General features: G+C 43.9%; 1 protein-coding gene across 2 annotated transcripts in view; it reads left to right on the top strand.

The window, feature by feature from the left end:
• man1a1 (mannosidase, alpha, class 1A, member 1) overlaps positions 1 to 11,868 on the top strand; it is a 119,199-nt gene extending 107,331 nt beyond the window's left edge. For both annotated transcript variants that reach the window (XM_066707643.1, XM_066707638.1), the window contains 4 exons: positions 2,823 to 3,042; positions 4,023 to 4,195; positions 4,664 to 4,779; positions 9,042 to 11,868. In XM_066707643.1, coding sequence (XP_066563740.1) covers positions 2,823 to 3,042; positions 4,023 to 4,195; positions 4,664 to 4,779; positions 9,042 to 9,168 — 636 coding nt within the window. In that variant the 3' untranslated portion in view covers positions 9,169 to 11,868. The remainder of the gene's footprint in view (positions 1 to 2,822; positions 3,043 to 4,022; positions 4,196 to 4,663; positions 4,780 to 9,041) is intronic.
• The last annotated feature ends 4,794 nt before the right edge of the window (positions 11,869 to 16,662 follow it).

The following is a 16,662-nucleotide window of genomic DNA, read 5'->3' on the forward strand; positions in this document are numbered from 1 at the left end:
TCTCTTGTATTCTTGCCACATACTAAATCTTCCTCCCTTTGAGTTAAAAGGCTCTTATCAAAGCTGAAATTAAAAACAAAATAAGAGAACATGTATTTTTATATATATATTACTAGGAAGCCTAAAGGATGTTGCCAAAAATTGTTTTTGGAAAGCCTTGTTTAACAAAATTATTTTGTCCTGTTTTTCAGCAAAGGATTGAGCCAAATTAGAGTAGTACAAGTAGGATGCGGCAAGACATAATTTGTTATTAGAGTAGAAAGGAAATTAACTAAAGAGCACCGGGGAGTGCAGTTTACTGAGCTGAAAGATTTTTTTGTGTGTGTGTTTTGTTGTCTTTACTTCTCCAGTGCTAGTTGGGATGGGCTAAAGCTATATACATACACCGATCAGCCATAACATTATGACCACCTGCCTAATATTGTGTAGGTCCCGCTTTTGCCACCAAAACAACCCTGACCCATCAAGGCATGGACTCCACTAGACCTCTGAAGGTGTGCTGTGGTATCTGGCACCAAGACGTTAGCAGCAGATCCTTTAAGTCCTGTAAGTTGCAAGGTGGGGCCTCCGTGGATCAGACTTGTTTGTCCAGCACATCCCACAGATGCTCGATTGGATTGAGATTTGGGGAATTTGGAGGCCAAGTCAACACCTTGAACTCGTGATTCATCAGACCAGGCCGCCTTCCTCCATTGCTCCGTGGTCCAGTTCTGATGCTCACGTGCCCATTGTAGGCGCTTTTGGCTGTAGACGGGTCAGCATGGGCACCCTGACTGGTCTGCAGCTACATAGCCCCATACGCAACAAACTGCGATGCACTGTGTGTTCTGACACCTTTCTATCAAAACCAGCATTAACTTTTTCAGCAATTTGAGCTACAGTAGCTTGTCTGTTGGATCGGACCACACGGGCCAGCCTTCGCCCCCCACGTGCATCAATGAGCCTTGGCCGCCCATGACCCTGTCACCGGTTTTCCTTCCTTGGACCACTTTTGGTAGGGGAACACCCCACAAGAGCTGCAGTTTTGGAGATGCTCTGACCCAGTCGTCTAGCCATCACAATTTGGCCCTTGTCAAAGTGGCTCAGATCCTTACGCTTGCCCATATTTCCTGCTTCTAACACATCAACCTTGAGGTGTACAGTACTATGCAAAAGTTTTAGGCAGGTGTGAAAAAATGCTGTAAAGTAAGAATGCGTTCAAAAATAGACATGTTAATAGATTATATTTATCAATTAACTAAATGCAAAGTGAGTGAACATATTTGGTGTGACCACCCTTTGCCTTCAAAACAGCATCAGTTCTTCTAGGTACACTTGCACAAAGTTAGGGATTTTGTAGACATATAGTCAGGTGTATGATTAAACAATTATACCAAACAGATGCTAATGATAATCAATATGTAGGTTGAAACACAATCATTAACTGAAACGAAACAGCTGTGTCAGAGGAATAAAACTGGGTGAGGAAACTCCAAACTCAGCTAACAAGGTGAGGTTGCGGAAGACAGTTTACTGTCAAAAGTCAAACACCATGGCAAGACTGAGCACAGCAACAAGACCCAAGGTAGTTATACTGCATCAGCCAGGTCTCTCCCTGGCAGACATTTCAAGGCAGATGGGGGTTTCCAGATGTGCTGTCCAAGCTCTTTTGAAGAAGCACAAAGAAACGGGCAACGTGGTCGGCCAAGGAAACTTACTGCAGCAGATGAAAGACACATCATGCTCACTTCCCTTCACAATCGGAAGATGTCCAGCAGTGCCATCAGCTCAGAATTGGCAGAAAACAGTGGGACTCTGGTACACCCATCTACTGTGCTGAGAAGTCTGGTCAGAAGTGGCCTTCATGGAAAACTTGCGGCCAAAAAGCCATACCTCTCACGGGGCAACAAGGCCAAGTGACTCAACTATGCATGAAAACACAGGAACTGGGGTGGAGAAAAATGGCAGCAGCTGCTCTGGACTAATGAGTAATTTTGAAATATTTGGCTGTAACAGAAGGCAGTTTGTTCGCTGAAGGGCTGGAGAGCGGTACACGAATGAGTGTCTGCAGGCAACAGTGAAGCATGGTGGAGGTTCCTTGCTAGTTTGGGGCTGCATTTCTGCAAATGGAGTTGGGGATTTGGTCAGAATGAATGGTCTCCTCAATGCTGCGAAGTACAGGCAGATACTTACCCATCATGTAATACCATCAGGGAGGCATCTGATTGGCCCCAGATTTATTCTGCAGCATGACAACGACCCAAAACATACAGCGAGAGTCATTACGAACTATCTTAAAGAAGACCAAGGAGTCCTGGAAGTTATGGTATGGCCCCCACAGAGCCCTGATCTCAACATCATCAAGTCTGTCTGGGATTACATGGAGAGAAGCAACTGAGGCTGCCTAAATCCACAGAAGAACTGTGGTTAGTTCTCCAAGATGTTTGGGCCAACCTACCTGCCGAGTTCCTTCAAAAAACAGTGCAAGTGTACCTAGAAAAATTGATGCTGTTGAAGGCAAAGGATGGTCACACCAAATATGGATTTGATGTAGATTTTTCTTCTGTTCACTCACTTTGCATTTTGTTAATTGATCATCTATTAATGTCTAATTTTGAAATTGATTGACCAATCAAATCACCTGTTCTCTCAATATCGTGTTATTGGGCACCTATTGTGCTGGAAAGATTGACTGGTTGTGCTGTTTGATGGAGGTGTTGTCAGCACAGTTTTACCAAGGTGAGGGAGGGAGGTAGGCTCGGGATGAGCTTTTCTCCCAGAGAGCAAGGGGCAAAAGAGCTACCCCAGTTGCAGAAAATCCATTATCACTCTTCTCCCCACAGGCCATCGAGACAAGCCTGATCAGGAAGTCCAGCAACGGTCTCACCTACATTGCCGAATGGAAGGGGGGCCTACTGGAGCACAAGATGGGCCACCTGACCTGCTTCGCTGGGGGCATGTTTGCGCTGGGCTCAGATGGAGCCCCGAATGACCGGACTGGCCACCAGATGGAGCTGGCAGCGGAGATCGCTCGGACTTGTCACGAGTCGTATGCCCGCACCAGTAAGCTCACACGTAGCAGCTGTTCAAGGCAGCCACCTGCTCCCAGCAACGCTTCCTCATCGCAGTGATAGTTGTTTAAACTGAAGTGAAAAATGTCACACCATTTTAATTTTTTTCCTTGTTTTTCAGTGGGTTTGATTAGCACGCCCTTTGTTGTGGGTTTGTGATGTGCACACACTGCCTCATTGCGAATTGCAACATCGGCTTCGTCTGCTGCATGAAAAGTGCAGATGGAGATTTTGGGTTCCAGCTCAGAGGGCTGTTGAGATCTTATCTTCGATGCTGTGGCTCTATTTTTTAATGTATTGTTTTTACATAGAGGGCTGCACTTTATGCTAAACCATTCAGTCCCGGCTAGGTACTGGATGTTGACACAACTTTCACACCTTTTCAACTTAAGACACCATGTAACTTGCTGCCTCCCCCTGGAGACTGTGTGTACTGCAGCACAGATAGCACTACCCCTGCAAACCAATCTGCAATTTTGCATCACATCAAGCCACTGACCCATGGGCTCTCATTTGTTTAACTAATGGCCTGTCACATTCTCTCCTTTTTCACCCCCAAACCCCCCCTTGCACAATCATGGGTTTTAATATACAGAAGGATTAGCCACTGCACCTGCAGAAAGCACCAGGCACAGAGTTGACCCCTCGATGGACAGCCACTGATGTGTGCTGGCTGAAAGGTGCTGGCCTGTCCCTGTGCTCTTGATTGAATGGCAGAGAGAGTGTCTGCTGACGTGACCACAGCAGCAGCAGCCAATACTTTCATATCCCTGCAGTCGGGAGCCAGGCTCTCCGCATCCAAAGACCAGTCATTTAACCCTCTGACACCGCTCAAGACCCCCACCACGCGAGCCGTGAGCTCGGACTGTCCCCCGCCTCCGCTGTTGTTTTCAATTAAAATGTTTTGTTTTATGATTCAAATCTTTATTCACTTGCAGCAGATATTAATGTTTGTTCTTTCATTTCCTCTAGCCCTCAAGCTGGGCCCAGAGGCCTTCCGCTTCGACGGGGGCGTGGAAGCCATCGCCACACGTCAGAATGAGAAGTACTTCATCCTACGGCCCGAGGTCATCGAGACCTACATGTACATGTGGAGGTTTACTCACGATCCCAAGTACAGGCAGTGGGGCTGGGAGGCTGTGCAGGTAATCAGGTCCTCTAAGACCCAGTGAAAGTGCCTCCAGTACCAGTTCTTACATTTAACACCCAAGTGGTGATCTGGTGGTTGTGTTGGTTTTTTCCTCCCATGTTTAATGGGGACCTCAGTGTACCCTACAGAAGTAAGGTGATAGATCTTAAAAACAGATATGTGGCAGGTCTAATTGGGTGTCTTAATGGTATTAGATTACAATTGATGTGCTTTGTGTTATCCATAAATCCCTAATTGACTGAGGATTTCCCTTTTTATGTAGCCAGACACTATGGTTTGTATACTTTGCTGTTCACTGTCATCCCTTTTAATGCGATTCCTTGTCCCAAGGCAGAGTGACAGAAATGTGCTTGTATGGCAGAAAGCTCCTTGAATACATTTACCAGGATAAAAAAAAAATTTAAAAATTGGCTGTCTGAAGATTCATTTTCCTAAGCTTCATTTCCTTTTCCTATCAACGCAGGCACTGGAGCAACACTGCAGAGTAGATGGAGGATACAGCGGGATTAGAGATGTTTACGCCAGTCACCCCAACTATGATGATGTGCAGCAGAGCTTCTTCCTGGCGGAGACACTCAAGTAAGCAAACTGACACTGTCGCCTCCTTGAACGCTGCCTCCAAAACCTGCACTGCAGCTGTGTGCTATCCATTGTCATTCATCTCCCTTCCAGAGGCACTAACTTTCAAATATTGTGATTTGATCAAGGAAATACACTGAGGCATGTGTGTGCACAAGTGTTCTGGCTACAGTTCGGTGTGCAACTTTGTCTAGGATAAAAATATTGGTCTGTGATGAGTCAGGTGAGTAAAGCACATCTTTCAATGGCTTTAAAGCCCCTGTATCTACTAATGAGGGACAGAGGCACAGATTATATCAGAACTCGGATCCATGGCCGGTGATAAATGCCAAGACCAACATTTGATGGCTGCCCTCCACTGGGTAGAGAAGCCTCTGGCAAGTGTGAAGTGTTGGCAATCTCCCAGTGATGTGCAGGTTGTCTATTTAATCTGGCTCAGGATATCTGTGCACTGAGGCCGTATCATCATAGCTGTCAAAATTTCAGCAGCGTGTGTCTGTCAGTAAAAAGCATGAGCCTGTTCTGTGGTCTTTACATTGCTGGAGCTCAGGCGCCCTGATAGTCGCAGTGTGGCAGGGCAGCTCTCAGACAAGTCATACAGAGTGCCAAGGAGTGCTGTGAGCATCCTGAGCTGAGGGGCAGAAAGAGCAAGAAGAGCTTGAAGTAGACTGTCAGAGGGAGGGAAAGTGATTTGGGATCATGAAAATGTCAGATTTATTTCAAATAAATATTGTCGTCATTTTCTGTGACCGTTGCTATTGTAGACCGCATTGTTTTTTAAAGATGGTGCAGCTTGGATTCTCTAGTGTGTCTGTGTGAAACTTCTCCCACACAGAGTGCTTCTCTTGCAGCTGATACACACGATGGGTTTTGAAGCTGCAGTTGAATGAAGCCACAGCTTGTCTAAGGATGAGAAAGTAACACATGACTCTGTGATGTCACCATGAGGATCCCGGTTGCTGTCTGTAGATATGGAGCCATGTCTTTTGCTGTGGCCTCCAGCACCTACACATATTAGCATGTGATACTGGAAAATCAGATGGGTTAATTAGCCATCTCCGCAAGCAGTAACAGTTGCATCCTTTGATTTGATCACAGGCATTGGAGCACTGCTCCACTCCAGACATGCACTCAGCTGCCTGTGTTGGTGATTTTCATTTTCAAGGCCCACAGTGTGATGCGCAGTTGGGAAGTAATTCCAGTTTCCATCTGCTTTTTAAAGGTCTTAATAGAAACAAAACACTAAATGTAATTGGGCGATACATATTGTATAATCAGAGCTGCCTGTTTTAATATTGCTTGTCACTTTGCAAAATGTCCGGCAGTGAAGGCAGGCGTTTGGCAGTCTTGAGTGATTTATAAAAACGTGCCCATGTAGTGTTCCCCAGAAAATTACATTGCATGGCGGTTAGGGATTATGGTGATCTATAATGGCACATCCATGCAGTGTTGTATTGTGGGAACACAGTTGCTAAAGGCTTTGGAAAGCAATATTCTGGATTTGTACTCAAATGAGGAATGTTTTGAGTAAAGTATGATGGGTAATGCTTTGTTAGTAGGTAGTCCTAAGTCATTTTAATGTCTTCTAAGAAGTCTATGGTTTGCCCAATCGTATGGCTGCAGGAGATGGTGTTCTTCAGCCTGTCTTCATTGTTGCAATGTTAATAAGCCCCATGCGAAGCTTCCCAGCAGTCGATCTGCTTTGTTAATCTTCTGGGAATGATGGTATTACCAATTCCTGTTGAAGAGGCTCTTTCAGGTGTCGTTTTGGGTGTCTCCCGGGGCAACCGCCTGCTGGCGAGAGCGTGTGCTGGGATGTGTACGTGCGTACATTTGGCAGGCTGGGCCGGCCCTATCCCAGTTAGCGAGCTTCTTCAACATCAAACACAACCCACTCAGGGCCCCGCCAGCCTGAAACAGCCCTTAAACAGCCCTGAAACAGCATTGCATGTGCCTGGCGTTCTGTACAGTGTAGCAGGCTGACATTGTCATCTCTATACAGACCTACAAACAATCTCTGAAGCCGAACAATTATGTTATCGACAGATGCACCTATATTATTTCAGGCTGTAATGGTCAATACTGTTGGAGAATGAACACGTTTTCCTCTGGCACACATTTCCACTGAATCCCTGTAGTTTTGGTTTGTCTTCTCCTCTCTGTTTTGCCGCCTGTGTGCTTCAGCAGGTGCGGTCTGTTTCATAGGGAATGCGCGGTGTCAACCGAGTAGCTTTCACACCCTGTCGGCACCTGTGATTTAGAGCAGCTTTCAGATTCTCAATACTTTCACAGTAATAAACCTGCTGTAAATTGGACGCGAGGGCAGGCTTTTTAATTTAAAATCTTTGGAGAGATTTTCTCACTGACTGACCTTAGGATATGTCATTCTCAAAAATGTCAGCAGCCACGGATTACACATTTGTATTCAGCTTCTCTCAGGTTGGGCGTTTTGCTTATGAGACATTTTCAACATCTTGTAGGAAATCGATAAACGGTGGTCTGTTTAACAGTTCAATGAAATATAGCCTTAAAGGGAAACAGTCTGAACTTGATCTTCAGTTGTTTGTGTTCATTTATTTGTTTTTCCTCCCCTGTTTGTAACCATTTAATTGTCTCTTTAGTGAGGTCAGATCAGTGGGGCTTCCTGATGAACAGGCAGTGCATACAGGATAATTTTCCTGGGTAAATGTTTTGGAAATTATGCTGCTATTACTAGCTATTGCTAGGACATTACAGTTAACCCCCACAATAGTGGAAGATCATGAACTCTTAACCCACTGCTGTGTGTATTTGTGTTGCCCTACCTTGTGCTCTGATTTTTTTAGTCCATTACTTTGTATTTTTTGCTTGTTTAAAACAGAAGCCAAGTATATATTTGTGACTTAATGCTGGCCTATCCTCTCCACTGATCTGATTCTTAATTAATGGACTGGCACAGGCTTACATCCTTTTGCTGGTATATTTCTTTGAAATCAGATTTCACTGATAATAGTAGTCTCCCTGCTTTGATGGATCCGATTCCCTCAGTGTCCACTGTGAAATCTCCTGTAATTCCTCCTGCGGTGTTTCTCCTGCATTGGCCGTGGATAATTAGTTCTGATTAGTTCATCTTCGCTGGGGTTGGAGAGGTCAGGCGAGTGCGGTGTATGAGCATCTGTCAGTAATGCTGACAGCTCAAGGCCAGGGGAAGAGGTGATATCCCAAGCAGAAATGCTGAACGTTGTGCCAGCAGAAGAGGAGAAAAAAGAAAATACATGTCCAGTACTCAAATGAGAAAGTCCTCTACATTAGGACTGATCCAGGCCTGAAGACTCAGACTGGCAGTGTTTTCCGAGCAGCAGATACGGCTGTAGCGCACAGCAGATGCACGGTGCTCCGAACCCAATGCTTTTACAGGCTTTGAAAGCTGCAGTGCATCGGCAAACAGGGATGTCTTGAAATTGCAAAACCTCTTGCAGGTCAGCATTTACTTAGTCCTCTGTAACACTCAAAGCTGATTGTAATGCAAGCCAGCTGGTTAATGCTCATTTATACAAGAAAATAACATCCGAGACCCAGCCGATGCATGCTAGTGACCAAGTTCCCTGAGGAGCTTAATCAAGGAAACTGGGATAACAGATAATGGAGATTGAAAGGCGCTTGGAGTGGTAGCGTGGTCTGTGAGAACGGCTTTCTGATTGTGCATTAACTCTTATTGCGGAGGTAAGTCGGGCACCCGGCGGCTCCTCTCCAACCTTGTGTCCCACTGAAAAATGAGCAGCGTCTGCAGCATAAAACACATTTCACCATTTTCATCTTCCTTACTGTACGTCTCCGAGAGATAGAATGGAAGGATTTGTATGAAAAAGGCAAAAAGATTAAGGATTAAAGAGATCTAGAAGATCAATTGGTTACACCAAAGCCGTATCAAATGTTTTCTTCACTTGTGAGCTTAACAACATTCTCTCACGTCAAAGCCTGTTTAGCAGAATTCGCAAATCCTTTCATCTCTCAGACTGTACACAACGACTCATCTGACTGTTACCAAAGTGTTTAGTTTTAAGGCAGCATTTGTGTTCCTAAATATTGAGCTCTGGCAATCGCTGTTAAACCCTGCATCTGTGTACCACCGCGAGGACTGAGCTGTTAGAATCGCGCCACAGATCTGTTTCTTTTTGGATGGGGAAGGGTTTTGAGAATTCTTAAATACGTTTATCAGTTTTTTCTTTTTCCTCCATTGTACGCTAAAAAAAATGACTGACCTGTCACCTTCTCTCGTGTAGGTATCTCTATTTGCTGTTCTCTGAGGACGACCACCTGCCCTTTGAGCACTGGGTCTTCAACACCGAGGCCCACCCATTCCCGGTCATCACCAGGGAGAACACGGTCAAGCCCCAGCAGCAGTTATAAGGCAGCTGCAGTGACACCTCCGGAGTCTCTCCCCGGGATGGGCATAGAGCTGAATCTATCCCTCTGTCTTCTCATGTCTCCTCCCTGTGGGGGTCAGAACAGTCCCGAGACTCGGACTGAGCGGAGACTCCCTCACTGCGTAAACCTCCCTGCGTCTCCCGTCAGTGTGGGGTCCACGGGCCGCCTCGACTCATCTCGTCCTCAAGACTCTGCAGGACTTACAGGAAACAAGGTCCCGCCAAGTGTTTGTCTGTTTTCCCACCTCGTAGAAGAGAATTAGCAGTCTGCATGTTCCCCGTTTTGTAACACACATCCTTGACTGCTGAAGTGTTGCATAGACTGCAAAACACTTTCCTCCTCTATGAGGAGATGGAGGCCGCTTTCAGCTGTAATTTTTGCTCTGTTGCAAAAAAAGCCATAATGAATTGACTATAGAAAGCTTTATAAATTACAAATGAACTTTTTTTTGAATGTGTGTCCAAAAAAAAAAAAAAAAAAAAAAATTGCGCTTCAGATTTTTTAATATGATTTTCATTTTATTTTTTGCTTGTGCTGGTCTCTTAGTTTGCTAGTTATGTTTTCATATTTTGCTTGATCTTTCGCTGCTCCGACAGGATTTGGGGGTTCGGCGGTGTAAAATTCCTAGTGTAAGGAGACGGGGCTCTGTTTTAATACTGGTGACCAGTGCTAATCAATATTATCCAATCAGATTAAAATAGTGCCTTTAGTCGATCTCATTTAAAATAAGCAACGTCCTGCACCTGCCAAGCTTTTAATTTATTTTGCAGAGTGATTACAAGACAGGTGAAGACGCATCCTCACAGGCTTGTGCTCTTCTGTATTGCCACCTACTGGAGGCAAGAGGCACTGGCATCCCCGCATTTCCTATACGCAAGAAAATACATCCTCTCTGAGAGATCCTGGACTTCTCGTGGCTCGTATTAGTGAGGGGACTCGAGTTCCTGCTTATTTCATCCCATCTTCCCAAGAATGTAAATTGTTTGTGCCACTTATATTGATCATTTTATCAACAACTAAGCCATTTACATGTATTTTCAGCAGATGTAGGTGTGCTTTGTTCTGTCAGATGTCGATTTCAGAGAGTTTTTGCTTCACAACTGAGCAGTGTTAAGTGTCTGTTATTTTGTTTTAGGACAGTCGTGGGTGGTGGTAATTAATCAAGTTGGGTTTATATTGTACTTTCTGTTTTATGCAAATTATTGTTTTTAATTTATTTGAATGCACATAGGTTTAGTTCGGAGTACCTTTGGTGGGTTTCCCTTTGGAAGGTGTGTTAAAGTTTATCACCGTCTTAATGGTGAGTGCAGAGGGAAGTGTCAATTTAATGAACGAATGTCAGTGCAAATGACTCTTCAAATGTGAAACTGAATGGAATTTTGCCTTTTTAATTTTCTCTCTATCTCTCTCTTTCCTAGAAAGCACAAAATGCTGGTTTTCTTATTTTTATTAATCGTGGTTTGTCATAGGAAGGTATTCTAGTCAGTTTAAAATAAGCACAAGCAGGAATTATAACACGAAACGTATAAAAAAGATGCAAGGAGAGTAAGTACTTAAACTGTCGCTGTTCTACACTGGATTAACTGTTAAATTATTCCAATATATGCTGTGTAAAAGACATGGTAATATATGCTGAGGGGCAATAAAACTCTTAAACCTCCTCTGGGCTCTTTAACTCAAGCACTGACCGCAGACTGAGCGGGCCTCGAGCCACAGGCATGATACTCAGAAACATAACAGACATCTGACTTAAGTCAAAGCATAGTTAGTCGGTGCAGGTGCTGTGTTACCTCTGGGGAAGATTACAGCCTCACATCTCCCGTTTTTGGGGTGTTTCTTTTGACATTTTTAATGAAAATAATTGGTTTTATTTGTTGTGGTTAGTTTTATGCATCATTGAATGTACAGTACATGCAGTTATTTTAGTCATCCTCGGTTTGTTTCCCGTGTAAATGTACTGTCTCGGAAGGTATTCTGTGTTCACGAGGTGTAATGCGGAGGTCAGCCCTGCGTACTGCCAGCCGTGCTGCATCAGTTGCTGTTCTTCACTGGAAGGGAAGAGGTTACTGTTCTTGCTCTATAACAGTGTCTCGTCAGTGTGTTTTTGATTTTTCTCATTTTCATATTTCATATTTAATCCTTTTATTTTTGGATGTTCCTTTAAAGGCATCTTTTACTGGATAATCACCTCATGAAACAGGTCTCGAGTGATATTAAAATATTGCATGCAGGGGTGAACTGCTGAATGAGCCTGGGAGTTATTGGCAGATAAACTGAAAATATTGTTCTATAATGCACATTAACAAGTCATTTCCTTGCATCTTTGTTGAAAATAAAAACAGAAAGTGTGCTTTTAATTTCAAATTGAACGTAAAGAGGAATCCTACGTGAAGAAGCCTTTTTTGTGTGAACTCGTTTATGGTTTGTGACAAGATGTAACTGTACAAAATTGCTGATAATCATTCCATTGTCTTTTTGTTGATATGCAATTTAATCTGTGGGGATTGTTTTTGTTTGTTTGTTTTCCTGTTTTTAAAATGTACATATTCCATACAGGCAAATATGCCTACATTTATATAAATCCTATGACGTTACTGACTAAATGATAAAAATGAGCTGCAAAATTTTTAATAATTATATTTGTTACACTTCTATTGTGAATAAAGAAAATCTTTTATTATATTTTCACTGGTGACGTTTTTCTGACACATGTTCTTATCCATTGTGTTTATGTATTGTATATGTTTGTGTTGTCTTGTTTTGGTGTAGGAAATGATCTCCAGTGAGAATTGACCTGCACTCTCTCTCATTAGGACATTGTACAGCTTCCTCACGTAGATCGTTGTATGAAGCCATGCAACAGATCAACTACTTCTGAGACACCAAGCCCACTTTAACTTGTCACATAAAAACAACAAGCGCAAGGTATCCAGTTCCTTTGCTCCATGCATTCTGCAGGGTCACCAGGATTAAATCTGATATTTACTTCACAGACTTGTATCTCTTGTGATGAATTTTGGACTTTACCACAGTCTTTGGCCATGCTCATTTAATTATTATTATTTTTATTTCTTGGCAGACGCCCCTAATCCAAGGCGACTTACAACATAAGTGCAATACAAAGTGGCATCAAACATTACAAATTCAAATTTACATTATACAAAGCAATTCAAAGTATAATACATTTTACAACTTCCAGTTTACACAGGCAAGTACAGTAAGTGTGGTCCTACATCCTGGAAAGTAAAGCTAAGTGCTGTCAAGATGTAGGGTCAGAGTCAAGGGCTACGGGAAAGGGAGCAAGGGGGAAAAACAATCAATAATACAAGTATTAGTAACAAAAGAAGCATGGTAAAAATGTTGTGAAGTGCTATCTTACAAGGGATTAAAAGGACTAATATTACAAGTACTGTCTGAAAATGTGTTCTGAGTAAGTGCCGGAAGGAGGTCAAGGACTCTGCTGTTTTGACAGTGGGAAGGTCATTCCACCATTTATGGTCCAGAGATGAGAAGGAGCTGCTCTGGAGGAAGGAGAGTGCAGAGGAGGCAGAGTTAGTCTTCTGGCAGTGGAAGACTGCAGTGGCCTGGAGGGGATGTATGGGTAAGGTAGCTTGGTGCAATGTGGTCGAGACAGCGGTAGGTGAGGGTCAAAGTCTTGAACTGAATGCGTGCCGCTATCGGGAGCCAGTGGAGGGAGCGGAGCAGTGGAGTAGTGTGTGCGAATCGTGGCAGAGAGAATACCAGATGAGCTGCAGAGTTCTGGATGAGCTGGAGCGGCGGGTAGTGGATGCAGGCAGGCCGGCCAGGAGGGAGTTGCAGTAGTCCAGGCGGGAGAGGACCAGGGACTGGACGAGCAGCTGAGTCGAGTAGTCGGTGAGGAAGGGATGGATCCAGCATATGTTGCTCAGGAAGAATCTGCAGGTACGTGTCAGTGTGATGATGTGCTGGGTGTAGGAGAGCGCAGGGTCGAGGGTGACTCCTAGGTTTTTAGCTGAAGAAGGAGAGAGTGTGGTGGATTCCAAGGGGATTGAGATGGAGAGATCAGCAGAAGGTGATGAAGAGTTGGGGGGGGGGGGGAAACAGGAGATCCGATTTGGAGAGGTTGAGCTTGAGGTGGTGTGAGTGCATCCAGGCTAAGTAGGGTTACAGACGAGGGCTACGGGAAAGGGAGCAAGGAGGAAAACAATCAAGAACGCAAGAAGCATAATAAAACTGAAGTGCTATCTAGCAGGGATAGAGGACTAATATTAAAAGTACTGTCGGAAAAGATGCGTCTTGAGTAATCGCCGGAATGAGGTCAAGGACTCTGCTGTTTTGACTTCGGTGGGCAGGTCGTTCCACCACTTAGGGTCCAGGGATGAGAAGGAGCGGCTCTGGAGGAGGGAGAGTGAAGAGGAGGCAGAGTTGGTCGTCTGGCACTGGAGGAGCGCAGTGGTCTGGAGGGGATGTATGGAGAGATGAGTGACTGAAGGTAGCTTGGTGCAGTGTGTTCGAGACAGCGGTAGGTGAGGGTCAATGTCTTGAATTTTGCAACATTTTTTCTGTGCATTAGGTAAGCTGTCAGTATGTTACTGTGTATAATTGCTATAATACAAATCTCTGCTTCCCATATTCATCAGTAGATCCCTTACCAACCTTGGAAAATCAGGCTTCTCATCAGACCCCTAAAATCCAAAATGCAGTCTTAGGACCCAATCCCTCCAAGAGTCAGCTGCTGCTGGTTGTGTACGCCGATTATCAGCTATCCGTTTACAGCACAGTTAACACTGCTCTAAAACAAAACCGAGACTTTTTGTTACAGTGGCCTCTTCTAAAATGGTGTTCACCTTGCAGACGTGCCTGCTTGGCCTCTGGTTCTTACAGGCACTACTGCCTCATAACCCTGTTCTGAACTGCTTCACACTGTTGTTTTAGTATGTGACTGCTGTGATATCAGCCCAGCAGGGCTCTGATGGACATGGCTCTCCAGGTACATTAACTTGTGTACTACATGCCCAATGTCAGTGATCAGCATGACATTGCCACCAATATGTGCAGTCAGAGGATTTTTGACTGGGAGAAAAGACCCTCTTTCAGTGCTCCGTCGCACTATATATAGTAGCTGATCCAGACAAACCCCTTATTTTGCTGCTGAGAGCCCCTAACATGATGGGAAAGCATGCAAACAGGGAAGACCGTGTCTCTAGCTGTGTGACTGATGACCAGGGACAACCACACAGCATCACAGTGGGCAGCGCTGTTTTTTTTTTTCTTTTCTTTTTTAATTTGGGTCTATTTTAGATACTTCCTCGATGTTAATGGAGGCCTGAAGAATCCCGTTATACTCTCAGACTCGTCTTTGGAGAAGTTGTTGCTGCCACTCAAACTCGGCACTGTCAGCTCAGTGGATGCCCACACACACCTGAGAGGTAACATTTATTTGTCATTTAATGAACAAGAAAAAGATCCTGTGACATCCAAGGACAGTTTCCCTGCCACTGCAATTAAATGCTGAGGGAACATCCGCCTCAGTGCAGCTCCACCTGTCCTCTGGACTAGCAGTAATCACAGCCTGTTAGATTCCTGGAACTTCTGACTCTCCTCTTTCAGTCTGATAATATTAACCTGACAGGCTATTTTATGATCTCCTCATCAGAAGCAGAGGGCCTGGTTCGTAATGCCGTGTCACAGTCTACCTTTTTACTGATTAAAGACAGAGAGGTCAAGTCATGTTCTGAGTTTTTAAATTATACGACCAATTGTAGAGTTTAAACTCTGAAGCGAAATGAGGCCGCAGTAAGATCAGAAGTCTCTCTCCTTTATGATGGGTTGCAGCTCCAGCTGGCATGAATCTAACTCTGTTACTTAATGTCTGTTTACTCAGGAAGAAGGTCCAGTGACCCCAGTCTACTGATATCCACCGTCACTGAAGCAGGACTGAGGATCCTCCTTAAATATCATATAATAGATCTATTGTCAGTGCTGTCAGAGCACGAGGCAATAACACTTTCATTATCCTCCTTAACGAGATCAGTGCTGTATGATCTGACACCAGTGTGAGTGGCACTGCTGCGAGACATTAATCAGCTTCAGTGGAAACGACAGGGGATATTAAACAAGTTGTTGGATAGTTTATAATCACACTAAACCTGGTCAAATACAATGTACTGCTTCTACTACTACTAATAATAATAATAATAAAATTAATTATAATTGTACATTTAAAATCCAAAGTGGACCAATCATTAGTCATCTTTATTATATCAGCTCATTTCAGGGCTACAGGCATAACCCTGGTAAATAATAATAATAATAATATTAAAGCTTTATTGTCCATTAAATAGAACTTTTCAGCTCACATCATGGTACAATGCATGTTGAAAGTAATAAAAAAATAGTTAGAAGTAATTGCCCGGCACACAGCTGATGTTCAGAGAAAATCTAAAGAAAACAAAGTGATGTTAATATGTCAGGATTGACTGGATACAAACAATGCAATGCAATTCCACTGAATTCATTCAATCGGGTGATTCAGTTTTCTTGGAAATGGCTAAATACAATAAAACCCCCCTCCCAGAGAGAGGAGTGGCTGCGAGAGTGCGCCCTGTCCTCCAGGCCTTCAACCCTCGATGAATGTCAGAGATCATCTGCGGCAGCTGGCTGGTGTGTATAACGGTCCTGCGACGGTGCAGTGGTGTGCAGCTCGCTGCAGTGTTTGACAGATGGAGCTCCTCTTATTCAGCTCCAGGGCTGCAGTCAGACTCCAACCCATTTATTAGTTTAAAGGTCATAAAGCACAGAAAGACACAATATGCCTGGCAGCGTCTACCTGAGGGAACTCGTATCCTACTGGGACACTGTCCTAATGGAGGCCCAGGCCTCTTCTGGAAATAATAATAGTAATAAGAATAATAGCATCCACAAAAGCAAAAGTCTGTATTTCAGTATCACTTGTTGATCTCTTTAATTATTTTGTACTCAGCAGAGCAGCAATCAAATGCAAGATACTTTAATTAGCTTGACTAATTGACTAATTGCAATATTGCATGGTAAGACAATTAAGAGCCAGTCCTTGACATTCCAGGCGCAAGGTGTTAATTAATTAGGATATTTCCTGCCTCCCATCATACCTGGGGAATAGGGGGATATGTGATGGCAAACCAGTGAATAGCTTTTCACTAGTGATGGATGGATAGATATAGATAGATAGAATATCCTTAACCTGATAAATAAAGTCCTGCAAATTCAAGTGTATTTGAAAATACTCATAGGTTTTCGCACAGGAATCCAGTTGGCCATGTTGTCTGAATTTACACCAGAATCTCATGGGCTCTGTCAATGTTGAGGGATTGGAAGAGCATTGATACTTGTTAAAAATACACATACGATTTATCGGTATCCTCGTATTTGTACTCCACAATGACAGTGATTTGTAAATTGAGGACGTGAGATCAAGGACATGTGTGTCCACATCTGGACGCTTTTCCCTGTAAGTCC

Source organism: Amia ocellicauda, chromosome 1, assembly GCF_036373705.1.
Source record: "Amia ocellicauda isolate fAmiCal2 chromosome 1, fAmiCal2.hap1, whole genome shotgun sequence".
Classification (NCBI taxonomy): Eukaryota; Metazoa; Chordata; class Actinopteri; order Amiiformes; family Amiidae; genus Amia; species Amia ocellicauda.